Source organism: Stegodyphus dumicola, chromosome 7 (genome assembly GCF_044657685.1).
Source record: "Stegodyphus dumicola isolate Sdum_Otavi_A_Nest chromosome 7, ASM4465768v1".
NCBI lineage: Eukaryota > Metazoa > Arthropoda > Arachnida > Araneae > Eresidae > Stegodyphus > Stegodyphus dumicola.
The window spans coordinates 164833503-164861098 of NC_140774.1; the positions used below are offsets into that span (position 1 = coordinate 164833503).

A 27596-nucleotide genomic window follows, 5' to 3' on the forward strand; every position below is an offset into this window, starting at 1 on the left:
CTTATGGGCCATTTCTGACAAACAAAAACTGTCACAACAGTATGATTTAGCACCAATAATGGATAAGCATGATGCTCCAACACACTCATAAGAGCTTGGTTTTATGTAACTGCAATTAATCCTTGATAACCAATTTAGTTTTGTAAACAAGACCTTATATCATGCTTATACATTATCAGTGCCTAAATTATACTGCTTGGTGATAGTTGTTCTCAAAGATAATTAATAGGAAAATATGTAAGTATTATATTATCGAATATATATCCTTTGAACTCTGACTTTTTTGCAATTGATTATAATATTGTATTTCTCTTTATCAACCTAAAGAAGTTCGTAATATGCATCAGAACTTGTAGATGTGACATTTATAATATGTATATAGCAATATTGATCTACTTAAATCATGCTGAATTCTTTTTACTAATGGCAGAAAATATACTTTTTTTTTTTTTTTTAATGCAGTTTCTTACTTTAGTGCAGACTACATTTCTTTATTCGCCATAAGGGCAGTACGGTTTAATCCTAGTATTCGGTGCACACGGGATTTGGCGACTTTATGATGAGCAGTAAAAACGGGGCATATACGATGAGTAGTAAACGGGTCATTCAAAAGAATATATATAGTTATACATAGCATAATACTATGTATATAGTGTATATACACACATAGTATATAGTGTATAGTCTATATACATAGACGTTCTTTGGATCATTTTTGGTGTTGGCAATAATTTTCAAAATCGCGCCAAGGCTGCACCGTATACTAGGATTTTACCGGCAGTACATTTATTTTTGTATTTACTTGGATTTTAATTGTATAATTAAATTAATCTTATTGAATGAAGTCGAGAATTATCAAGAAAATGTAGATTTTAGAAAAATGTATGTTTAAATAAATAAAAATCGGTTAATCTTTGGATTATGGTAACTTGGCGAAAATTTGGCAACCAACCCTGCTACAGCAACCTGCTAGTTTTGTTTTGGACGCCATTTTGTTTTCATGAAGTAAAGGCATGTTTTTTTTTTTTTTTTTTTTTTTTTTACTCAACATTTTTTCCAACAATCTGCTAGCCGAATTACGCTTATACAGTCAAAAGTCGTTAATCCGGACTCGTAGGGACTTCGGCAATTCTGGATTATAGATCATCAGTTTAAATCTGGTAAGATGGCATGCAGAAATTATAAAATTAAAAGGTTGATCTTTACATTATGGTAACTTGGCGTTTTTTTGGCAAAAATTTGGCGATCAACTCTCCTACAGCAACCCTCTATTTTTTTTTCCCGCCGCCATTTTGTCTTCACGAAGTAAAGACATGTTTCTTTTCTTTTTATCTACTGAACACTTCTTCCAACAATCTACTAGCCGAATTACACTTATGCTAGAAATTTTATCTAACAAAACTGCTTAATCATGACAAATATTCACTGCAAAATTGGGAAAAAGTGCACAATACCATACTCCTTACGCGTTTTTCAAAATAACACATACACATAAACCATGTACACGCCGACTTATTTTTACTTAAAAAAACATCCCAGAATTGCACAAAAATGGCATTGCGCACACTCTTCACTATATCCATGTACACTGCTTTTTTCTCATAATTTAGAAAAATTTCACGAAAATACATGACAATTTTCTCAATCTTTAAACCCGGTAAAAAGAACATATATAAAATTACCTGATCGCTAAAAAGTATTTACCCTTTCCAATTATGAACATTTCCACATATAAAATAAATAAAATATCCAAAAACTTTTACCTCTAATTCATCTATTACATTATACACGTCACCAACGAATTCATACCGCAAGCATTACAAATACTTAGTATCAAATATTTAAATTATTTCCATGCACGTTTGCTTCAACTTAAACGTATACCAAATTCCTACAAACATAAAATTCACAAAATAACTATCATTTAATTAAAATATCACTAAACCATGTACACGCCGACTTATTTTTACTTAAAAAAACATCCCAGAATTGCACATAAAAATTTAAACACAAAAATGGCATTGCGCACACCCTTCACTATGTGCATGTACACTGCTTTTTTCTCATAAATTCGAAAAATTTCACGAAAATACATGACAATTTTCTCAATCTTTAAACCCGGTAAAAAGAACATATATGAAATTACCTGATCGCGAAAAAGTAATGAACATTTCCACATATAAAATAAATAAAATATCCAAAAACTTTTACCTCTAAATCATCTATTACATTATACAGGTCACCAACGAATTCATACCGCAACCATTACAAATACTTATTGTCGGATATTTAAATTATTTCCATGCACGTTTACTTCAACTAAAACGTATACCAAATTCCTACAAACATAAAATTCACAAAATAACTATCAATTAATTAAAATATAATTAAATTCAAAAACACTACTTAAAATATAAATGAGCACATACATTAAATTAATACATACATAAATACCCATTTCGAATTCACTTTAGTTACGGCCATGGGATCCAAAAATTCACGAACACTGTTTCACACAACACAGAATAAAGCCAAATACAAAATTTCCTGATTTTTTCCCGATTTCCCCCTTTTTCCGATTAAAGAACTGTAATTCGTCCATTAATATCACATGACATATCCCATGATCTCTCATTTCCCTCACACAAAATAATGCGTAATCGGAACTGAGTACTGCTCACATTATTACCAAAGTGCCAGGTAGTAACATTTATCGCCTCCAAAATGTTGCCAAACTACCAGTTACCATATTGTAAAGATCAACCAATTAAAAATATGAAACCATAATTTATGAAATAAAGAACAATTATGATCTAAAGGGTATCAAAATTTACAAAAAAAAAAAAGCTTAATATTTATTTGTTTACTTTATTAAACATTTCTTTCAATGTAAGTTGTTTCGTTTTATCTGATAATACTTTCTCTTTAATTCTATAAACAGACATAATTTTTTGTTCAGTTACAAAGTTCCACTGTTCAAGTCCTATAATTGCTATGTCGAGAATACCGACTAATTTGTCAATCGAAATTTTTTTGTTTTCAATAACATCTGTGTCACTTTCTTCACTATCGGAAGCAAATTATAATGACGAGGAATTTGATTTAAATCATATCAAAGACGGAATATATCGAGATGAAATACTACATTTAGTAAGGAATTATAAGCCAAATAAAATGAAAACATCTGCCCTAAAGATAAGGATAGTGCTGACAGATCAACTTCCAATTCATTCCGCGCCGTGGCGTCCCCCCCCTGCCACAGAGCAGCGTGAAATTGATAAACAGATTTCGGAATGGTTAGGTCATTTTTTGCAGCAATTCCACTTTTGTTTAATGGACTTCGAAACATACTTTCACTTTGTAGATCCTTTACATATTAGTAAATTGTATATATCGGAAATTCTATTTGACATAATCAAAAGTTCAAGCTTACTTTTATAAAATTGCTCTAACAGTCTGCAAAAAATAATAAGGCGGATCCAATTCGAAGATTAAGGAACAACGCAGTCTGCAACATTAACTGAATTAGATAATTTTAGCTTAGCTTATACCATCCGTTATACATTAAACGTGCATGCGTAAACGTATTTTGTGCACACGCATCATGCGCAGAAAGTTTGTAGCTTTGAGGTCCGGATTATGGGTGTCCGAATTAACGACTTTTGACTCTACTAGAACTTAATATATACTTATACTGAAAGATTAAGCTTTGCTATACAACCATTTGTAATGTGTCGTCGACGAATTTAGAACGTGAAATCTTTTTTCTTTTTCTTTCTTTTCTTTTTTAAATTATCATACTTTTCTTTGCTTTATTTTCTTGTAACATTTAATTGGACACGAACACGAACGTAATCAATTTGCTGGACCTTATGATGGATATTTTGACCATCAGTCTTGCTTTTAATACCATTTATATCAAAATTACATAATGTACTTACCTTGCCAAGTTTAGATGTTTTAGCACTGATTTATTTTTGGTTACGAAAGGATCATTACAAAAATTCAAAGATCTTGTTAGGGCAGGGGTTTCTTTTCGTTAGTTGAGTTCCTAGATGTATCGAAATATGAACAAGTGAGCCACCAACAAATAATATTCCAAAATACTGTTAATTCAGTGGAGAAAATGTCTTCATAAGAAGGAAACGGAATAAGCAGGAAAGGATGATGTTCTTAGTTATTTAATCTACGATATTTGTGCAAAATGAGGTAAGGTGCAACTGTTCATAGAACAATATCATGTTGATAAAGCAGTAGTAAGCCGTAGCATAAATATTTGCGATGTCTTGTTTAAGGAATATTTTTAAACGCAGGTGGAAACAAATCATGGGGCGAAGGCTCAGCGATTTTTAAGTAGAGGCGAGCAATGTGAAGAAAAAAAGATTAATCTGGTAACTTGGCGAAAATTTGGCGACCAACCCTGCTACAGCAACCTGCTAGTTTTTTTTTTTTTTTTTAACGGCATTTTGTTTTCATGAAGTAAAGGCTTTTTTTTTTTTTTTTTTTTAATACTCAACATTTTTTTTCCAACAATCTGCTAGCCGAATTACGCTTATGCTAGAACTTTTATGGAACAAAAATGCTTAATCATGATGAAGATTAGGTGCGGAATTGGGAGAAAGTGCACAATCGCAAACTGCTTGCCGCGTTTTTAAGAATTGCACATACACGGTATCATCTATGTGCATGTTGACCTATTTTCACTTAAAAAAAAATCCCAGAATTGCACAAAAATGGCATTGCGCACACTCTTGACTTTATCCATGTACACTACTAAAGTCTTAGCTAGTAACTTTTATCACATTACCAAAATGTCGCCAAACTACCTGTTACCATATTTCAAAGATTAGCCTAAAAATCATATGAAGATTTAAATTTTTTAACTGCCATGTCATTGACAGATATTAGTCAGTATGTTAACATAATTTTATGTTACAGTCGAGCATTTTATTTTCACTTGATTATCATTGTAAAAGTTTGTTTCAACAAGAGTTAAATCTTGCTTCTGACTGCAGGTAAATATGCTGTTGAAGCCACTGATCAATTCTTTTTTAACTTTGAGGATTATGTTGTCTACTTCAGTGTACTTAATTTTCTAAATATTAATTTTATATGTTTGTTCTTCCTACCAATAAAATTAGTGGGAAGTGGATACATTTTTTAAAGAATTTAAAAATTGTCTTGTCTCTGTAATTAAAAATCCTTTCCTAAAATGCTCAATTATAACATGTATTTGGTGAAAAGTTTTCTGTTGGAAGATATGTTTCACATTAGAACAATAAAAAGATTTTACTCAATAATATTTTATTTTTAGAAACACAATTGACAGTTCAAGAAGCTATGGACGTTTTGGACCTGGTTTTTCCAAAACCAAGCCATTCCAAATCAACTATTGAATCAAAAAGTTGTTCTGCCTTGAATATTTTACTTGAAGAAAAAGATTCACCTCCAGTAACAACTAGCTGCAAATTACTAGACTCAATTTTAGGAGGGGGCATTTCAGTCAGAAAAGTAACAGAAATTTGTGGTTGCCCAGGTTCTGGAAAAACACAATTGTGGTAAGACATATTTGTATGCATTTTACTTAGTTATGAACCTGTTACAATTTCTATAAAAATTTTTTAGCCATGAAACTGTGCTTTGTTGTGCCATAGCATCATTAGTAATATATCAGAAAATTATGTGTATTTAAATTATACAGGTAATGTATAAAATGTACTTTCTGTTTAAAGGACACCATTAACACTAGAACATAAATGTTGATGTGAAATCTGATTAGAAATTGGTATGGCAACCCTGAAGACTAAAGATATATAACTTTATGAAAATATAGCTACTTTATTAAATTTATAATTACTGATATTAAGTATACTAAATTTCACAAATAAAAGTGCAGGTAATTATTTCAGTAAATAGTTTCATTTCTAGTTGCATTTGATAGAATTCTGTCAACATGAGCCCTTGAAACCAAAAGTAAACAAACAGAATAGCTCTTGGAACTATGATACTATATTTTTTACCACTTTCAGCTGGAATTTTTTCCCAGCTATTACTGGCACCTCAAATAACACCGGTTAGGAGAGACATGCATACAGTACATTGTAGTAGACTTTAATTAGGAACTGCAGGATAAGTGTGAGAAGATGGCCAGTGTGAGGTGAAATTGGAAAATAGTGCACAGTTGTGTAGTTAAAAAGAGTAGCGCAATTGGGAAACTCTTGGAAAAGGAATGTGTGGACTTTTGAACCAATATCTGCTCACTTAATCTGCTTTGTAACATGATCTTTCAGTGTTAGGGTAGTAGTAAAACACAATTCCATTCTGTGATTTTTCTAACCAAGTCTTTCAAAATCAACTTTATTTTGTATGGATTTAATTTCAACTATCTGGCAGTTGGCAAATCGTAAAATCCTTACTGATTCTTCCTTCTCGTTAAAAAGAAAGAAAGAAAATAAAAAAATAAATGTGCTGCCTACCACCTTCCTAAATTCAAAAATTTGGCTGCCTCTAAATTTTGTATCCCAATGCCTTCCCTAAATTCTTAAGATTTTACCATTCCTTAATTTTATTTCTTAGTGCTTCTCCAAATAAAATAATAATAATAAAAAAAAAATTTTTTGTCTTCTCAAAATTCTGCTGCCCGGTTCGGGTGCACCAGTTCTGGCATTGCCCTGGGTTTAACTGAATAACAAAACAGTTATTCTCAATTCATGGAGCACTAAATGTAATGAGTATCATTTACAAAATCAATTTTTTGCATATCGAAAGAAATTTGTATTAAACTTCTCCTTAACATTTTGTACTGGAGTTAGCTGAATTCTGTAATCATCTCCAAGCGTAATGTGAACATAAAAAATTACTATGCTCTGTAGTATTCAATGACTAATATTAAAAATTTATATTGAGAAATCACTGCATGAGTCATTTCTCAAGCTGCAGTGTGTTGATAATCATGCGATGATCAAAGCAATAAATAATAAAAAAAATTCTGAAAGCTTTCAGATTTTATATTATGCCCAAATGAGTGGGTTTTTTTTCCTTTTACAGACACATACACGTTTCGAGAGTATTTGGGCTAAAAATATTTAAAAATAACATATCTTGAGAATTTTCGATAAACTGTCTTGCTTGCTGGACATAAAAGTGTTTTATTCCTTACAGTGTTTCTACTGCTCACTTTGAAGTTGCTGAGTTTTTAATCAAAGATTCATTAAAGTTTTACAAAATGTGAAACAGACAATAAAACAAATTCCAAATTCGAGCTTCCAGGTGCCCATATTCAGGTGGAGAACTACGCTATTCAAAATTTGATGGCTCTAGGTACCGTTGTTTTTTCACAGTGCGACAAACATGCGTACATCCATGTAGATGCTTCCTTATTTAATTTCTTTAAATATAATGCAGGGCTCTAATATTTGGTTTTAACAATTTGAAAAGTGAAACGCTGTTTATAATGAACCAATGCAAAATTTCGTTTCAAGACTAAAAACCCTTCTGGGCTAATGCCCATTTGGGCTAATAAATAATGATGCGCCAGGTTGGCATTAGTGCCAAAGTGAAATTAAAAATCAGAACTCGCCACATTTTACTCTGAAAAAAAGTATCAAATGTATGTAAAAAAAAAAAAAAAAAAAAATTATGGATTGCTGGTGATCTGGATGTTCGGGTTTTAGGTATTGATTGTCCAGATTTTGAACTTTTGCAAATATAAAAAAGAATTATGGTAACACTTAATGCTCTATCTAGAATTCTAAAAATATGCTTTTTTTAAATATTTTGTGATTCTGCTGTTGATTTTCATGTAGCGTAAGTGGGGAAAATGTTGTATTTAATAAATAAAATTTAATGAAATTATACAGCTACTGGAATACACCAAAAAAAAAAAAAAAAAAAAAATGGGGAATTACCTTGTCATATTTAGTTTTATTTCATACTTACTGTTAACATCAAAGTGTGGTTATAAGCATGGGTTAAGTAAAATTAAAAACACAGAAAGTTAGGAATAAAAAGACAAAAAGCGTTGTGTAGGTCATCTTGCAAGAAAACTAAACATTGATATGATGAACTGAGAAAAGAATATAGGTAAATAAATGTATGTCAAAACTTAGCACTGTGTCTGGAATTCTAAACATATGTTGCTTTTCAGGACAGGCATCCCATATACACATTCCTTAAGAACGTCTCTTACAGCCAGGCATCCCATCCATGCATCACTAGAGGTTGCATTCAGAGGACGGGTGATGTGTATATGCATTTTAAGCTGGAATGTTTTTCTGAAGGCCACTAGATGGCATCCTGTATCCATTACTTTTGAACACAGTTTTAGGCTCGTGACCTTGAGTTTGATATATTCTGTCTGACTTTTTATTTTACTTATCAACTGTTGCGAGGGGGGGAAGCATAAACAGAGTTGGGCCCTTTAAATCATCCCGTTCTAATATAAATATTCGCGTTCTAATATAAATATTCGCGTGTCTGATTTATATCCAATTCCTTTTTTTATTCTATTTTTTTTTTTTCATCTACTATATATGGTCTTTTAGGATTACTATGTGGAATCCTGTTACGCTTTGCATTGCCTTCAGCTATATTTCCGTTTCTTCTCTTTTTATTTCGGAAAGCCTCACCTCCAGTCTATTATGGTGGGAAGGCACTATTTATCAAAGGAAGAATGCCCTTGTATGGTTAATGAACCATTTACTAACAGAGATGAGAGTGATGATTCATTTTCTAAAGAGTTAGAAAGTGATACTTTTTCTAAGAGTTAAAAAGTGATACTTCTCCATGCTTCGAGATTTACCACAGTCTTCGTTGTAAATTTTGTTACTTCTTACTGAAAATAGTCTTTATTGTGTTGTTTTATTAATTTTAAACTTTATTGATGGATCTTGTCAATTAAAATTCTGAAATAATTTGAATAGCGCTTCCGAAAAAGATTTTACAAGATAAGGAAATTTTTAAGTATATTTTCGTGTAAAATAAAGAAAAAAACGTTATTAAGTGCTAATTTTAGCATATATAAGAGCTCAAGTAATTATCTAAAATGATACCAAAAATTACGATGTTAGAAGTGAAACTTTTTTTTTTCTGATTTTTTTAATAAAATTAGGCTTAGTGATGCAAAACCTCTGTTCTGTATGGTGACTGCCTTCGATTCCCTTCCATTCCGCACGAGCGTCTTAAACAAAGGCGCACCATCGTGAAAAGGTTAAAAATTTTGTATTGACTTTTATGTGGCGTAAATATGAAGAAAGTGATGCATAATAATAATGGTGAAAGGAAAAGAAAAAAAAAGGGTTTTTGCAGGAGTGAATTAAAGACCAAACAGGTAGATTGCAAGCTCAGTAAGGGCATAAAAGTGCTTCAAATCCCCTAGTGTTAAAATCCTTTCAGATTTTCTTTTAGCCTTTCTTCTTCTGCTCTCCCCCTCTTGTTTAGTCAACTTTGATATGTATATTACATAAGAACTGTTTTAATTTTTTTTTCATGTGCATATGATCAGCAACATATTTAAAACACTCATTATAGCTCATAACATTTTTTAAATACATCTTACATAAAATTGGATTGGATGGAGTAGCATTTTTTATTCATACAGGTGGACTAAATCTTATTATCTCTGAAAAGATAATTTGCTTTTTAGCTTCATTAACAGAAAACAATGAGTAATCACATTTATTTTGCTTAAGACTGATACACTGAGAATATACGAGTATAATAATTTTACTTAAAAATATACAATTTTTATAATTTTAAATAAGTAGTTTGAATCTGTAATTAATGTATTTGAATTAATTTGATAGATTCTTATCAATAAAAGAATTTTATTCTAGTATTTTTTGCAGTGTTAATTTGTGTGAATTAGTAATACACTATTTATTCGAAAATGAGACTTCTTTTTCATTATATTTTTGTCCTTAAATTTAGTAGGGTCTTGTAGATGGGTATTTTGATAAATGCATTTGCAGAATTAGAAGAGGGAGTTTTATTACCATACTATATAGAATAATTATTGCTTAAATACTATGTAAACTATATTTATTATTATCATATATGTAAACTACAAAATATCCACAACTTAATTGTTTAGCCATATATAGCCAAATAATTTCAGTTTAAGCCTGCATCCACTATATTGGTCACAGATATGTCTGAAAACTTATAATTAACAATATCCTTTAACAGTATCCTAAGATTTCAGAAAACTGTATTGTGATTTGAGAAAATTCTGAAAAAAGGGTGGAAAATTAAGGTATTTTTCAAAATTACTGCAAAATAAATATTCACCTCTATTTTTATTTCTTAAAATTTATCCTAAAATTTAAGATGGCTCTCATATAGATCAATGCTGTATCTTTCTCGGCATTCTTTCCATAAGTGAGCAAGAAAATTATGAATTCTTTATGATTTTTAAGTATTTATTTTATGTTCCTTTGTTGATATAGTTTGCAGTTGTGTGTAAATGTTCAAATGCCTAAACGTTTTGGTGGATTGGATGGAGAAGCATTTTTTATTGATACAGAAGGAAGTTTTATAGTCCAGAGACTGGTTCAAATAGCATCTGCTACTGTGCAGCAGTTGAAGACTGAAGCAAAAGGTTTGTATACATTTCCCTTTTTATTTTAACCTAAATGTAAGGGAAATGTTTGTCATTTATCATTGTTTTATAAAATAATATATTTAGAATAAAAATTATATGTTTTCTACCTCGGTTGAAGTAAATAAATGAATATATATCACTTCTTGTGTTTTAGTGTCAAAAATTCCTTTTTGATTATCTGCACCTCTTATGAAAAGAGAGGTAATGAGTATTGTTGACTTTGTGAACTGGCTAGAAATGTTTGTTTAGCTAAATGTTTTAGTGTCAAAAATTCCTTTTTGATTATCTGCACCTCTTATGAAAAGAGAGGTAATGAGTATTGTTGACTTTGTGAACTGGCTAGAAATGTTTGTTTAGCTATCTTTACTTATCTTGGGTATTATAATATAATAACAAAAGAAATATCATATTTACTATGAAATATGAAAATTGAGAAGGAAAATTATACAAATAATTTAATTTCTAAATTCTAACATGAGTACAATAAGAACTAAACAAATGAATAAATCGCTGGTAGCTATCATAATATTATTTAATTGAAAGAAACCTACATTTGAATAAAAATATATAATCATATTAACATTACACTACTAAGGCATTTTCATTTCTGCTGTCCTATATCTTGAATCTTGTCCACATTTATTGTTGTCCACTGCTAATCTGTGGGCCTCAGATCATTTAATGCTACTGAAAGAGCTGTCTGTGCCATTGCTACAAACTGTAACAGGGTTCGTAGCGGTCCTTATATGTGCTTATAAGTCCTTATATTTGAAAATAAAATATAAAGGCCCTTATAGGTGCTTACTTTTTCTTTAAAGCCCTTATTTTTTTTTTTTTTGTTTTGTTTTTAGTGCTTATTTTTTGCTTTTAGTGCTTTTTTTTTTTTTTAATGAACGTGCTATTTTTCCCGGTACCAAAGCCAAAACTAAATAAACAACTTTTCTTTCTAATATGGAATGTCAGATGGTGAATCATACTCCCGGAAATAGCTTTTCCCCTTTCTCTGCATTAACATAACCTTTGGTGTGCACGAAGAGTACAGACAGGTGCCCCAAACTGAAAAATCTAAGGAAATCTATAATGAAAGATTCCTTTGTCATATGAAAATCAAAGTTAAAGAGTATTTGGGGAGACAAGGACCTCTGCAATGTTTTCGTTGTCAGGGGTTCAATCATACACAGGTGGGTTGCAATTATGCACCCAAATGTGTCAGATGTAGCAAAGAGCACTATGTGAAAGACTGCCCTGATTGAAATAATAGTAACAAGCCACCGGTTTGTGTTAATTGCAGGGGTTCCCACACTTCCAGTTTCAGGGGATGTGAGAAATTCCCGAAAAGAAAAACAGATAAACAAATCAATTTCCCCAATAGGGTTATTGAAAACAAAACTTATTCACAGGCGCTGTCCTCTGGACTTTACTCAGACATTTTAAGTGAAGCGAAACAAGTCTTCACTGACCTGGCGGAACTCGTTTCCGTTATAAAAACTGCTGGTTTTCAAATTTCATAGCAGGTCAGAGGAATTCAAGAAAATAATCAGGAGATAAAAACTTCCTCTATAATTGTTAATGGGTCAAATTAGACCTATGCTTGCTCCTATCGAGATCATGACATGGAATGCTAGAGGCATTGCTTATAAAATTATGGAACTTTCTAACTTCTTCAGGGGTCAAGATATTGACGTGGCAATGATTACGGAGACATTTGCTACGCCGAGCACCCAGATGAAAATTCCGAACTATGTTTGCTATAGATGCGATCGACTAAGTCACCGAGGTGGGGGGGTCGCAGTTTTTGTCCGCAGCTCCCTACAATCATGCCTAATCAATGACGAGCGATTTAATGGACACGAGCTGGTCACTGTTTCTGTCCGACTGCCGTACTATGGGAATGTGTATTTTAACTCTATGTACAATCCTCCAAAGAATATTCTCGATGTTGATTACTTAGCAAAGATATTGGATATCAGCAAGCAGGTCATTCTTGCGGGTGACTTAAATGCTAAGAATCAAGAATGGAATTGTAGGAGGACTAATAACAACGGTATTAAATTGTCGGAATTCATAAATAATTACCCGGTTTATTTACATGTGCCGAGTGAGCACACTTACTTGCCCAATAACGGTAATTCGGGTGATATACTTGACATCTTCCTTTCCACCATCTCACTGTCTTTCGGCCTAGAGGTTTTACAGGATCTGGACTCGGATCACTGCCCAGTCATTGCCACTCTTGGTACGACTAAGGAAGTCATGGAAGCGCTTATCAATACGATGAACTGGAGGGAGTTTAATGAAATACTCTCAGAAAATCGCAAAAACCTTATGTTATGCACTCCCAATGACATAGAGCGTGCTGCGAGGCAGCTGACGACAGACATACAAAACGCTTATGATGCGGCCACCAGAAAGATTCCTAGAAAGCACATCACAAATAAACTACTGACTAGAATTAAAAATCTTATCAGAATCTTATCAGGAACAGGATCTTATCAGAATCTTATCAGGAACAGGATCTTATCAGAATCTTATCAGGAACAGGATCTTATCAGAATCTTATCAGGAACAGGATCAGAAAGAGGTTTCACCTTACCTATGACCCAAACACAAAGAAAGAAATGAATAGGCTCAGTAGAGAGATCAAAAAACAGATCAGTATTTACGGTAAGGATCTATGGGACGAAAAGATAGAAAGCTTTAATGAGCCAAGTAGTTCTTTTTGGTCTTTTGTAAGACGTTTAAAAAATAAGAATACTGTAAACAGACCAATTTATCATGAGCATGGGATTGCACTTACAAATAGTGAAAAATGTAACACGCTTGCTGAACATTTTGAAAAGCAGTTTACCCAGAACACATCACCATCTAATCAGGATTTTTCTACCTTAGTAAACTCCACTGTTTCTGACTGGATGGATAATTATGATACGCAGAGTCATCTTGAGCTCACTTCGCCCCATGAAATACTTAGCATCATCAAAAAACTCAGGAACAGGAAGGCCCCAGGGCAGGACAATGTAAATAATGTGGCGCTTAAATGGCTGCCGATTAATATGGTCAACCGGCTCACAGGCATTCTAAACGCTTGTCTTTATAACAGTTATTTTCTGCAAATCTGGAAATCTGCTAAGATGATAGTGTTTCCTAAACCGGGAAAAAATCTTATGAAAACAGAAGGGTACAGGCCCATTAGCCTGTTACCCAGTATGGGTAAAACACTAGAAAGAATTATCCTTAGCCGTATTCAGCCTCACATGGATAAACTACCTCTAGAACAATTTGGTTTTAGAAAAGCACTTTCCACGACTAAACAGTTAGTTTGACTCAACGAATTCATTGGCAGTGCACTGCACAACAAGAGATACGTTGCCTTACTCATGCTAGATGTGGCGAAGGCGTTCGACCGCGTCTGGCATGAGGGGCTTATTTACAAGTTAATCAGCTTAAAGTTCAGTGATGAGCTGATTAAAATTATTTATTCTTTTCTGACCAACAGGACTTTCCACATTCAAATTGGAGAAAGTAAATCTATTACGAAACAAGTGAAGGCCAGGGTCCCACAAGGATCTGTTTTAGGGCTCTATCTATTTTACGTAGCAGACTTACCTGCTGAACACCTTGATCAAAACTTCTTCATGGGGTGCTACGCAGATGACACAGCTTTCGGTGTCAAGTCTGGGTCACCGAATTTTGCCGTAAAGAAGCTGCAGAGATTTATGCCCAAGCTGGAACAATGTGCGCCAAATGGAAAATAGCAATCAATGCAGATAAGTCCAAACTACTGATCTTTAAGAAAAACAAAATGAATCATCCCTTGGCAACACAGCTGATGCTCTTTGACACTGTAGTGCCTGTTGTCAAAAGCACTACCTACCTCGGACTAAAATATTGTTCAAATTTCCTCTGGAAAGACCATATTAACTGCATTAGAGGCAAAACTATTGGAGTCATACGAAGTCTCACGCCGCTTCTGTCTGCGACTTCCAGATTAGATTTAAAGAGGAAAAGACATATATATAATTCTATCATACGACCTATCTTTTCATATGCCTCTCCCGCCTGGGTAACTGTTCAGAAGAAGGAGATAGACAAGTTACAAATTATTCAAAATAAAGTTCTTCGAATGATAACTAATGCACATTATTATGTCTCTAATCACACTCTACACCGTGACCTGAAAATGGATTCCATCGAGACGTATCTGCATAATGCAAATAACAAATTCTTTAATAAGGCTCAGGAATGTAACCACATGACTGATCTTAATGTTTTGGATTATGTTATTCTTGATGAAGATGCTTCGTTAAGACCACTCGTGGCCCACCTCGCCAGGGACTTAAATTTCCCCACGTAAAATCTTCATGAAGGGTATGCACAGCTCTTGTATATATTGTATATAGTGTATATAATTTTATTTCTCAATTGCAATTTGTATGTTTCTTTTCATGTTACCGTAGTATTTATGTAATAAAGTATGAGTATGTTTAATTATTATGAAGTGTTTTAAATTCAGATGTCAAAATTGAAATTGTTGGATTTTGTCTGTGTCTTCTTTGATGATACAACACAAACATATCATACAGATCCTCACGGCTCCTGCTTTGCGAATTTCTTGATGCGCGCGCCATTCAAAGGCCTTGCGACGCATTGTCGCCCCCTGTAATCACATTTGACCTCTGTAAATTTGTCAAGAAACTACAATGTCATGTGCCGTTTGGGCTTATTATCAAGAGCCGGACAAGTTGCGCAGCAGCGCGACATTTCGGCAATAGTCGCACAGACTAGACTAGACTAGACAGGTGCCCGTCGTACTATTGGTCAAAGAAATGTGAAAGTAATAAATAAAGGGAAAGTAATCGAATAGTCAAAATAATTTTGTTTCTTTTGGCCAATACATTATACAGTACGAAGATTGGGAGGTAGGTTCTCCCCTTTCTCCACAAAATCTTGAATATTGAAACTTTTACAGTTCGCTGCAAAACAAGCAACGGACTTTTTTTTTTTTTTTTTTGTCACTTTCCAATCTGGATTGAATAGGACTAAAAGTTCTGCGGTCTACCAACCCAAGCGAAGAATGATTCTATTCTGGAAATTTAACGCCGTCTGTTGAAAATTAGAATGAAAAACACACCAGTTATTTAGTTCTTTATTCTTCCAATACCAGCAGCTGTTGATTCCGATTGCGTAATATCACGTAAGGAAGAATTACGGCGCACATATTGCGCAATAATGCTTGCAATATTTTGCAGAGATAATTAATTTTGATGTTCTGTCCGAGATTTGTGTATGAACACTTAAAAGAGTTTTACTGTGCTTGCTAAGCAGAATATTTTTCAGTTCCATTGGTTTATTTTTATATGATGCGCATATCGAAATGTCAAAAGCATTTATTTAGCGGAAAAATTTAAAAAGCGGCTACAGTCTACACCCCCCCGCTCCTCTTTTTCAAGTTACGCTCGACTGTCCGAATATTCGCCAATTTCCAAGTATGCGGGTTAGTTAAGATTTTACTGTTAAAGAATGACTGCATGAAGCAAATTTCTGTCTTCTGATTTCAGAAATGTTCCTCTTTATTACTTAAATTACTTTGCTTGCAATATCTGTTAAGAGAAAACTGATATACAATGAAAATTTAGAAAATGTTCAGAATTTAGATTTAAATTATTTAAATATCAATATGAGTGGAAAAATAAAATTGTATTTATTATTAGGTTCCAAGTGAATACAATAAATATGCCTTTTTATTTTCTCTATTTTGAACTGAAATTTCATCATTAAATCTTGTAATATAGTTTAGTTCTGCATAGTTTTTTTTTTTTCCTCTCGTTGTAAACTAGTTCTGTAAATTGAACTATTATTTAAAATTTAAAAAAAAAAAGTAATTATTTTCCATGGTTGAGGTAATGCTTATTCTTTCTTGATAAATACTGCATTTCTCATATTTCAAGTCTAATTTTTAAGGTTTATGCAGTTGTGTATAATGTAATTAGACAGGTGCTTATTTTTTTCTTAAAATGTTCTTGAAAAGTGCTTATAGGTGCTTATTTTTTTAACTAAAATGTGGCTATGAACCCTGTGTAAAAAGTGGTCACCAATCAGTCTGTTTTTCCACTTTCAGTAATTTTCAGAACCATCAAGAACATTAAATGTCTTTTGTTTTCTTTAATTATCTTTTTAATTTAATCTTTTAGTTGTTATTACTTCATCAAACAGAGTTCCTGAACCCACTTTCCATGAGCAAATCAATTAATAACATGAGAATTATCACTATGTGAACAAATGCATTTAAAAATTTAAGGGAGCTCACTTTCTGACTATCTCCAAGATGGGAAAAATTGCATAAATATTTAATAACTTTTCAGAACCTTGTGCTAAAAAAAGGTTACGCGGAACATGAGTAAATATGATATTTTATGAGAATGAATAAAAACCTATATGCCTTATATTTATATTTTTACAAATGGTAGATACTCTCAAGTAAAATGATGCTAAACATATGAAACATGTGTGGTGAGTGCATACAAGAATAGGCTGTTCTTATGTGTATACTTGAAATCAAAACAGTGTTCAGAACAGTAGTTTTATTGAATGTTAAAACTGGGGGTTGCAGATATAAAAGTACATAAAAGTTTAATATTCTTTGGTAAAATCAAGAACATATGTTTTTTTTTTTGTTTTTTTTTTTTGTTTATATTCTTTGCACCAGATGTCATTAGTTTGACATGATGATGACTATCTTTATAAACACTGCTATGCAACTATGTTTTTAATTTTTTATTTAATGCCTGCTGTTTAGTCTTATATGATTCTGTTTATAGTGCAATGTTTATTAATTGCTATTATTTATCGTATTTCCTTTCAGGGTTTTCTCCTAGCTTTTTAATGCTAGGTTTTGAAAATTTTGAAAATGTTTGTGTAATTTTCTCTTCCCTCTATTGTACATAGTTTTCCATTATGCGGGCTATTTTTTTTAGTAAATTGTATTCCCTTGAATATTTTTATTCAGTGTGTTCAAGTTGTATTTTCATTTTTGTATTAATTTTATTTTCTCTGGCATGTATTATTTAAAATGTATTTCGTGCTAAATTTCAGTAAGTTACCCAGAGATGGCAAGTGTTCTCACACTTAGAAGTTTTCCAAGCATGTGATTTCACCTTACTTCTATTATTTATGTTCCAATTCATCGTAGCCTTTCCACTGCTGATGTGTTTTATCTTTTGATCTTTTTATTTGCCCCTATCTCTATCCTTCTTCTGATATCCCTCTTGGGAACTGCAGTCAAGACTCATTCACAAGTCATGTGAGGTGCTCCTAGAGCTTATGCCAGATAAGTTACAGTCTATGCCATATTTGTGGCTTCATTGATTCTGTTCAATTCTTTATTTAGAATTGAGAATTCATAGTTAGAAGTTTCTTTTGACGTTTGTGTATCATGAATTCTGAGAACCATGGGAAAAGAAAATAATCATAGCTAAATAGGAGCATTTAAATTAAAATTAAAATTTGTTGAAGTTAATGATGTCAAGCCTGCCAATGAAACATTTTGCAAATAATAATAATAATAAAATAAGGCAAAATATATTATGTAAGTGATTTTAAAATGGGTATAAAGCTATAGAAGATAAAGTAGTTAATAAATAAGGATTTAAATTTGCTTGTATAAGCAAAGTATTTATAATGCTAGCTTACCTCATTCAGAGTCTGTCTAACAAATATAAAAATGTGTGAACAAAAAAATAAGAACAATAATAATCATGAGAAGATAGTAATATATACAAGGCATGCCCATGAAGTAACTGGACAAATTGAAAGACCAAACGATAGAATAAAAAAGTGAAAAAAAATAAATGTATGTTTATAAAGAATAACATATCAGCTTTTGTTAAAGCCAATATAAACTGGTTATTTTGTCATCTGCATATTAGAATGCCAGTCATTTTCTTTTACTGAGAAGACGCTATAAAAGCAAATTTACTTCGAGATGGAGCAGCATTATTATATTTTTTTTTTTTTTTTTTTACAAATTGGGCTAATCTGCTACCAAAACGTTCGAGATGATTGGAACAGTATATGATGATGTATTTTTATCAAGAATACAAATGTATGAGTGGTACAACCACTTTAAATGTGAGCACAAAAGGATTGAAGATGAACCAAAAGTTGAAGGGCACCCTTCAATTTAAGACTGAGGAAAATGGGGGAAAAATTTGTTCTTCGATAAAAGCTGATAGATGTATAACAAGATTCAGATGTGCTTGGGATAAAAAAAAAAAGCTGTATATTGATTTTAATTGAAAATATGAAAATGAAAGTCTATCTTTGATTTGTGCCTCAGATTTTGACAGAACAGCAAAAGAAAACAGAAAAGTTTACTATGAAGATTTGCTGATTACTGCAAGACAGAAAAACACTTTCTTAAACTTTTTCATAGTGGTATATGAGACGTAGTGTCTACAATACAATTCAGAAACAAAAAAGACTAACTGCTCTGTGGAAAGGACTGTTTTTTCTCCTACAAAAAAAAAAAAAAAAAAGAAAAAGCACATGTTGAAATCAGAGACTAAGATGATATTTTTTTTTTATCACAAATCAGAGACAATATTTTTTTTTTATCACAAAGGATTTATTCACCATAAATTTGTCTTTGAAAATCAATCAATTAATCAGTATTTTTACAAGGAGGTGCTTTTCCACTTAAGAAACAGGATAAGGTGGGAAAGGAAGAAAATTTCTGGTTCTGAGTAATGGTTTCTTTCACATGATAAAACTAGGTCCCATACAGCATTGTTTGTAGTACTATATCTTGGTAACTGCAGTGAAAAATCACCCACCATATTTTCCATACTTATTGCCAACTGATTTTTTTCTTTTTCCAAAGTTTGAGATGGTTATGTAAGGAAAGAGATTTGAAGCCATCTCGGATATTAAATTAAATGTTTCATGTATTTTGCAAATACACTCACGTCCATAAATTAAGGATAATGCAAAAGCAGGCAAACGAAGAGTTAGAAGCAAAATAAATTTTACTTATTTGTAAAGCTTATTTATTACAAAAGGTAAAGAGCAAAAAAAGATGCTGTATGTTTGATATTATTAAGCAATTTTTTTCTCCCTGGAGCAAATTACAAAAAAAAAAAAAAAAAAAAAAAACACCTATTTACAAAAAGCCAATATTACATGGTTGGTATGATTTTTAATACATTGTATGTCTCCCAGACGATGCAATACAGTCCGTACAATGCCTGGGCATGCTGAGTATCAAATTATCGATCTGATCTTGGGGGATATTACACCACTCAAAAAGCAATGCTCTCCGAAGTTCCGGTAGACATCTAGGAGGAGGTTGACGGGCTGCAACTCGTTGGCCAAGCATGTCCCTCACGTGCTCTACTGGATTCAAGTCCGGTGAGAATGCTGGCCAGTCCATACGGGTGATATCCTCCGACTGAAGGCATTTGCTTACGATGTTTGCACGGTGAGGACGGGCGTTGTCATCCATAAACACAAATTGTGCGCCCATGGCGCCTCGAAACAAACCTACATGTTGTTCCAGAATGACGTCCCGATAGATTTGGCTTGTCGTGGTTCCAATTTGAACATGCAGGTCAGTTTTGGAACCCAGAATAATTCCACCCCAAACGATCACTCCTGCACCACCGTAACGGTGTCGTTCAATGATGTTTTCTTGGTGGCAACGGGTACCTGTAGCTCTCCATATGAAAGTCCGGCGATAATCAGGCTGCAAGCTAAACCTGGACTTGTCAGAAAACATTACACAAGCCCACTGTTGCGGTGTCCACAATACATGCTCTCTTCTCCAGGCTAACCGCAGGCGACAGTGAGTTGCAGTAAGTGGAACGCATCTGACAGGTCTACGAGCATATAGACCAATCTGCCTTAAGCGTCTGTACACGGTCTGCCTTGAAATTATCATACCAGTGGCTGAAGAGAGCTGACGAGACAGGTCTGAGGCTGTGCTCCACCTGTTTCTTTTGGCAGTAACTGCCTAATACCGGTCCTCATTCGGCGTTGTCACACTGAGGTGACCTGTGCTGTAACGTCTACTCACATTACCATCATCTTGGAATCGTTGACAAAGCCTGGAGATGACACTCTGGGCAATTCCAAGTTCGTCTGATACTTCCAGTTGGGTACACCCACATTCCAGACGGCCGATAATTCTACCATGTAAAAAATCATCCAAATGCGTTTCTACTACCTTGTGTCATGACCTTGAAATATCTTTGTGTCATAACTATTCGGTTATTGCACTGAAATGCTTATAAAGTGCCTGCAAACAATTTTACTTCTTTGCCTGTATTCCTTATATATCACTCTCTTACACTCCCGTCATTGTGACGTACCATCGGTGTCATCTGGTTACTTCCTGAAATTTGCATATGATTCTTGAAGATGTGTGTAGTGATTTTACAGGTGATATATTTATTTTAGAGTTCGATTTCTGCGTGACTCCGAATTATCCTTAATTTATGGACATGAGTGCAGTTAGTTCCAAAACCTATAAACAGTATTTTGATGACCTGTAAAAAATGTTATAAAAACTGTTTATACTCTTCTGGTGATTATTTTGTATGAGATGAATTTATCTGAAGGTTAGTAATCTTTTTCTTATTCATAAGAAATTCCAGTTATTTTATGGGTGCACCTTGTATATGATGTCAAAATGAAAGCATATGCATGAATGTATGTTGAAGTAAGTAGTAATAAAAAATGCTGTTTTTCCCTTCAAAACCAAAGAGAAGCAGTGTAAAAATTAAAACAAGCAAAAACAATAATCTTACTTTACATATAACTTATCACGGCAGTATATGTTTCTATATTTATATATTATCTGCGATCTTAATTTTGTATTTACACATTTTTATATATGTTAGACTGTCTGTGAATAAGGGAAGCTCATATTACTAAATATTTCTTTTTAACTTAACTAATTTTTTTAAACTTAACAAAACAGATTCTGATATATATACATCAAAATCTATTAATCTGTTTATCTCTGTTACATATACGAAGTAACAAACTACAGAAGGAGTTTAGAAAATTTAAAATTAAGATTTTTAATTAGTAGTCATGCTATAGGCTGCAAAATTATTTAAATAATCAAGAGATAATAATTAAATGAAAAAAATGGCAGCTAACAAGCTCACAGGAAGAACATAAATCAAAACTGGAACAAAAACAAAACAATTCGATAAGCTAACAAAAGTATAAAAAAATACATAGTTGAAAATTCTGTGATCTTTTTCAGGAAGAAACCAAAAAAATTTTCAACAGAGTCATGTTTCTGAATTATAAAAATAATTAAAAATAAGTGTAAATAAAGAAAAAAATTGAAGTAATTTATAACAAAATGTAAGGCCATTAAAATTGTTTATCTAAAATTAATAAAAATTAATATAAAATATTTTAAAATTAAAATTTTAAGAATTTTTTCTAGCTAATCATTTTTTGATTTAATTATTATCTCTTGATATATATACTAAATACTTTATAAAATATTTATAAAAGTATAAATAATAAAATATATATTTATAAAAAACATGCTTTATAAATAAATTTTTCTATAAATATGTTTTATTTTTTCTTGTAAATCTTTCATTTTTTATAATAATAAAATTTTCATTTCTAAAATTTAGAACTAGTAAAACTGATGACTGAAAAATATCAATGTAGATGAATGACTTATATGTTTATTATAATTAAATTTACTCTTACCACATCAATCCATAACTAATGTCATTTTTTGAAGCAGTTTTTAAGAACTGAAAAAACAAGATACTAATTTAATTAACTATATATTTCCTCTCCTAAAACAATAACGTACTTCCAGTATCATAATAGTTTTTTTATGTTATTTCTAAAGAAATCAGTTGGTTAATTTGTGAAAAGGTATTGATGGTCTGTTCCAAATGCTTCATGGGAATTTTATTTTTTGCCATGAGTGAAATTTTGCAAGCTTTGAATCAGAGAAATTTTCTTTTTTTGTTTTCTCATGTAAATGAAGAGCAGTGCTGAGTTCACACTTTCTCGTTGATTAATGTCAGTAAATTCATCTAGAGCCCATCTGCCAAACTTAGATGTAATTTTAGCTTCTTTCATATGCCAGTGAACTGTTGATGATGATAAATTTAGCCTCTTTTGCCATCTCTTTAACAGCTACATATGTAATTTTAACTTCTTTCATATACCAGTAAACCGCTGATGATGATGAATTAACCCTCTTTTTCCATCTCTTCAACAGTTACATATGGATTTCTTAAACTGCTGCTTTCAGTACATCATTATGAAGCAAGGCAGGGTGCTATAGAAGCTGCATTTTCAAGCTAATGCTACCTTGGTGAAGTTTAAAACCATTATTAGCAATTTTGAATATTCAAAATATTTTTACCATTTAATTCCCCCACATTTTTTACAGCATTGATTGTCCTGTTGCCTTTTTACTTCCTTGTACGAAGTAAAAAGGAAGTATTGTAATCGGGAAAAGTTTCATGCAGCATATTTCAATGAAAATATCCATTTTGACTGCTATCGAATGCAATTTAACGATGTTTTTACGTGATATCTGTATGTAAGGACAGAATAAAAGACTCATTTCCTCCAAAAATATTATAAAACTGCTTTAAAATTAATTCTGAAAAGAATTTTTTTTGGGTCTGTCCGAACGTATCTCGCATAACTCAAAAAAGAGTAGCCTCAGAACGTTGAAATTTTGTATATAGGACTGCTATAACATGTAGATGTGCACCTCGTATTTTGGTTCCAATCGGCCGCACCAAACATATATAAATATATTTATATATATATATATCCACTCTGTTACCTGGCTCAGTGATCTCAGTTTCTTTAGTCGTATATATTTGTAAATTGTACATTTTTTGCTTTAAAAATGATTGAATTATGTTGTTTTTAATCTTCCGGTTAAGGTTTTTATGCCTTTAGTAAATCTGTATGCAATATTTTTAGAATTATCAACAATTTTAAAGTTGTTTAAGTGCCGCTAAGCCTTTTTTTTTATGGCGGCCATTGATGGTTTACATTTGAAACAGTAGTGGATTTGTTGCCAATCTAGAGAAACTTAGCTTGATAAATTTCTCTAGATTCTTTAAACTTAGCTTAAAACAAAGATAACACCTTCATTTATTATTGCCAATTAAATCATGCTTAATCCTTTCTGGAATTTTTTCGAGGAAATACGTGTTTAAGATTTACTTCGTAATTTTTAATATAGATATTTTGAGTTTTTATGTATTTTTGGCTTCTCGCGAAGTGAGAACTGAATTAATTGAATGAGAAATACTCAATCGTCTGTGAAAAACTATTTCTTTTTTGTTTTGTTTGCTTAATTTCTTTTGTACATCATTCTAGCTTTATTATAGTATTTGAATAGAACATGTGGCAATGATTAGATAATTCTATTCTTTAAATTATATAAATTTTGTGCATTATGAGTTATAATATGAACGAAATATAATACTGGTAAGTGAATCTAGCGCCAGAGTGTCGCTATGGTAAACAAACACTAGAGTGAATTTTAAAGAATGCATTTATTCTGTCGTGGTTTATGCACTGTCGGCGAAGTAGATTTAATTCAATCCAATAAGTTAAAATGAAATGCAAGAAAAAAATGTGTATAATTTAATATTCCGTACAAGGAAGTCATGTGGAGTACACATCAGATTTTTTATTCTTGTAAACCATGACATGTCTGATGAGCTTTTCTCTGACAGTTATTTTCATGAGGGACTATTAAAGCAATAAATTAGTACTAGCATACTTTCAAGTCAGAATTTATCTGAATGAAGTTTGTTCTGTTGTATACATCAATGAAAATCAGTTGGTTAGATGTGCAAGAAAGTGTTTTAACATGTCCCATCTGAAAAATATTACTTGAGGGATCACCAAGTATAATTTTTAAAAAAAAATTCATTATCTTTTTTAAATACTTCACAGTAGTTATTATCACATAGTAAGGACTTGAAATCATCATTAGCATATATTAGTCATGTTTATCCATTCTACCTTTCTTTTATTTTAATATACCATTGGCTTGCATTAACTAATGATTCCTTTTTGTTGCATATGGCTGGAATAAATGACAGTGAGATTTTAAGACATTTAATTGTATTTTTGGGATACACAAAGGAAACATTTTGCAATATGAAAGTCTTCTTGTATGCTTTAAAAATATTTGGTACTGTTGTGTTTTTCAGACCCTATTCAGAAATGTATATATATATATATGAGGGTAAATGTGTGTATATACACATATATATATGTACGTACATATAAAAAATACATGCGTACTTTAACACATCCATCTATACATACACACAATTCTGAATCCAGTCCCCCAATAACAGAAGAGTACCAAATATTTTAGTATTTATATTACGATATATGTAATACTGCTTTTCTTTTATTATCTTTGTTTCCTAATACTGCAGTTTATCTTTAAAAAACTTATAAGTGTTGTCTGCCTCTGAAGGGATTTAAAAAAAAGGCTAGCATAGATTTTGAATAAAATTCAATGATTTCAAGGCTGATGAAGACATATGCCATTCTTTTTCAGGAACAGAACATTTTTTCAGTGGTGGAAGATGTAGCATTTATATAAAAAGCAAAAGACAGAGCAAAGTAAAAATGAACATAGGTAAATAGTAACAAAATGCAAAAAAGAGCTAAGGCATTAGAATTTGAAAGCAATGGGAAGAAATGAATTGGAATTAATATCATTAACTAAAGAAGTTGCATTTTTGTAAATGCAAAAAGTTTCCAGAAAATCATAGTCACCAGCCAAACAAGCTTAGTAATTTTCACAGAACAAAGTTAAAATTAGGATCATGTGATCAGCCAGGATTAGTTATTGCTCTATCTGTTTATTTCCATTTACATGTGGTTGTTGCTTCTCCCACTTTTGCAAAATTTTTGGTACCGAGAAAAAATGCCTTTAAAATTGGTAAAGTTTATTCGAAATCTATGCCAATATAATTTGCTGTTTTGCATAATTAAAATTTTACATTGACATGTTTCTCTTCCAATAAGGTGTAACTTTTTGGATGATTTCCTAACAGACTTATTACTAACTTATTACTGTAGCTTATTACTGTTATAACTAACTTATTACTGTAGAATGAACATGAAATTTGTGCAACCAGTCGATTTTGCTCAATCAAAGTCAAAACTAAGCTAGTGGTTAGTTCAGTGGTGTTATACACTTGGGTACTAGTAGGCACTTTTATTTTGTTATTTTTAGTTTAAAATTTGTCTCTTTTTGTTTTCTAAATCAATATCAAACCATATAATTACACACTTTTATTGTGTGTTCTTTATTTTACAGTTTCTGGCGAAGAGTTTACCCTTGATAGGATCCTAAAAGGAATCTATTATTACCCTTGTAAATCATATACTGAAGTTATAGCTAGAATAAATCTTTTGCATGAGTTTCTTGAGCAACACAAGAAAGTGAGCAAATTTTACTTTTTAAAATTTCTTTGTCAGTAAAATATAAAATGATAAAAATTGATGTTCAAATATATCAAATATACAGTTAATAATAATGTATCATTCAGGAAAGTATTTAAGATTATGTTTGAGAATCACTCATTGTGTAAATACAGTCAAAAGTCGTTAATTCGGACACCCATAGTCCGGAATGATCTATAATCCGGACCTAAAAGCTACAAACTTTCTGCGCATGCGTCGTTCTGACGCATGCGCAGACCTTTACCGCTGCGAATTTGCGTGTGTGCGTGCGCAAAATACGTTTACGAATGCGCGTTTAATGTATAACGGACGGATAAGCTAAGCTAAAATTATCTAATTATCTATTTCGGTTAATGTTGCAGATTGCGTTGTTCCTTAATCTTCGAATTGGATCCGGATTATTATTTTGTGCAGACTGTTAGAGCAATTTTATAAAAGTAAGCTTGAACTTTCGATTATGTCAAATAGAATTTCCGATATATATTTACTAATATGTAAAGGATATACAAAGCGAAAGTATCTTTCGGAGTCCATTAAACAAAAAGTGGAATTGCTGCAAAAAATGGTTAAAGGCATATTTTTTGTTTATCTAAACTTTGTTTATCTTAAACGCCACGGCGGCGTGCAATGAATTGGAAGTTGATTTACAGCACTATCCTTATCTTAAGGGCAGATGTTTTTATTTTATTTGGCTTATAATTGCTTACTCAATGTAGTATTTCATTTCGATGTACTCCGTCTTTGATATGATTTAAATCAAATGCCTGGTCATTATAATTCACTTCCGATAGCGAAGAAAGTGACATAGGTTATTGAAAACGAAAAAATTTCGATTGACAAATTAGTCGGTATTCTCGACACAGCAATTATAGAACTTGAACAGCGGAACTTTGTAACTGAACAAGAAATTATGTCTGTTTATAGAATTGAAGAGAATGTATTATCACATAAAAAACGAAGCAACTGAAACAACTTACATTGAAAGAAATGTTTAATAAAGTAAACAAATAAATATTAAGCTTTTTTTTGTAAATTTTGATACCCTTTAGATCATAATTGTTCTTTATTTCGTAAATTACGGTTTCATATTTTTAATTTTATAATTTCTGCATGCCATTTTACCAGATTTAAACTGATGATCTATAATCCGGAAAAATCGATAATCTGTAATCGCCGAAGTCCCGACGAGTCCGGATTAACGACTTTTGACTGTACCAAGTTTTATGAAATTTTAACAACAAATTTGTGTTTTAGTTAATAATTTACATTTTATGATTAAGGGAATTGAAATTCTTTATTAATTATCACTTTGGAATTATATAAGGTGCCAATACAAGACCTTCTAGATAGAGTTACAAAGCCCGAGCACGAAAGCGTGACGTCATAGCAGAAAAACAGTTGCTCATGTCTGTGTTCCTTGCTTTGCTGATTTATTTACTTAGCTCCTGCTTGCTTCCAATTTGTTTAACTTACTAATTATGATATGTGTTAT

The 27596-nt window shown here is 31.9% G+C and overlaps 1 protein-coding gene across 4 annotated transcripts in view; it reads left to right on the top strand.

The window, feature by feature from the left end:
• The window catches only part of LOC118190521 (DNA repair protein RAD51 homolog 3-like), a 67458-nt gene that overhangs the window by 13478 nt on the left and 26384 nt on the right, over positions 1-27596 (top strand). For all 4 annotated transcript variants that reach the window (XM_085821052.1, XM_085821050.1, XM_085821053.1 and 1 more), the window contains exons 2-4: positions 5315-5558; positions 10446-10597; positions 25959-26083. In XM_085821052.1, the coding sequence (XP_085677178.1) occupies positions 5315-5558; positions 10446-10597; positions 25959-26083 (521 nt within the window). The remainder of the gene's footprint in view (positions 1-5314; positions 5559-10445; positions 10598-25958; positions 26084-27596) is intronic.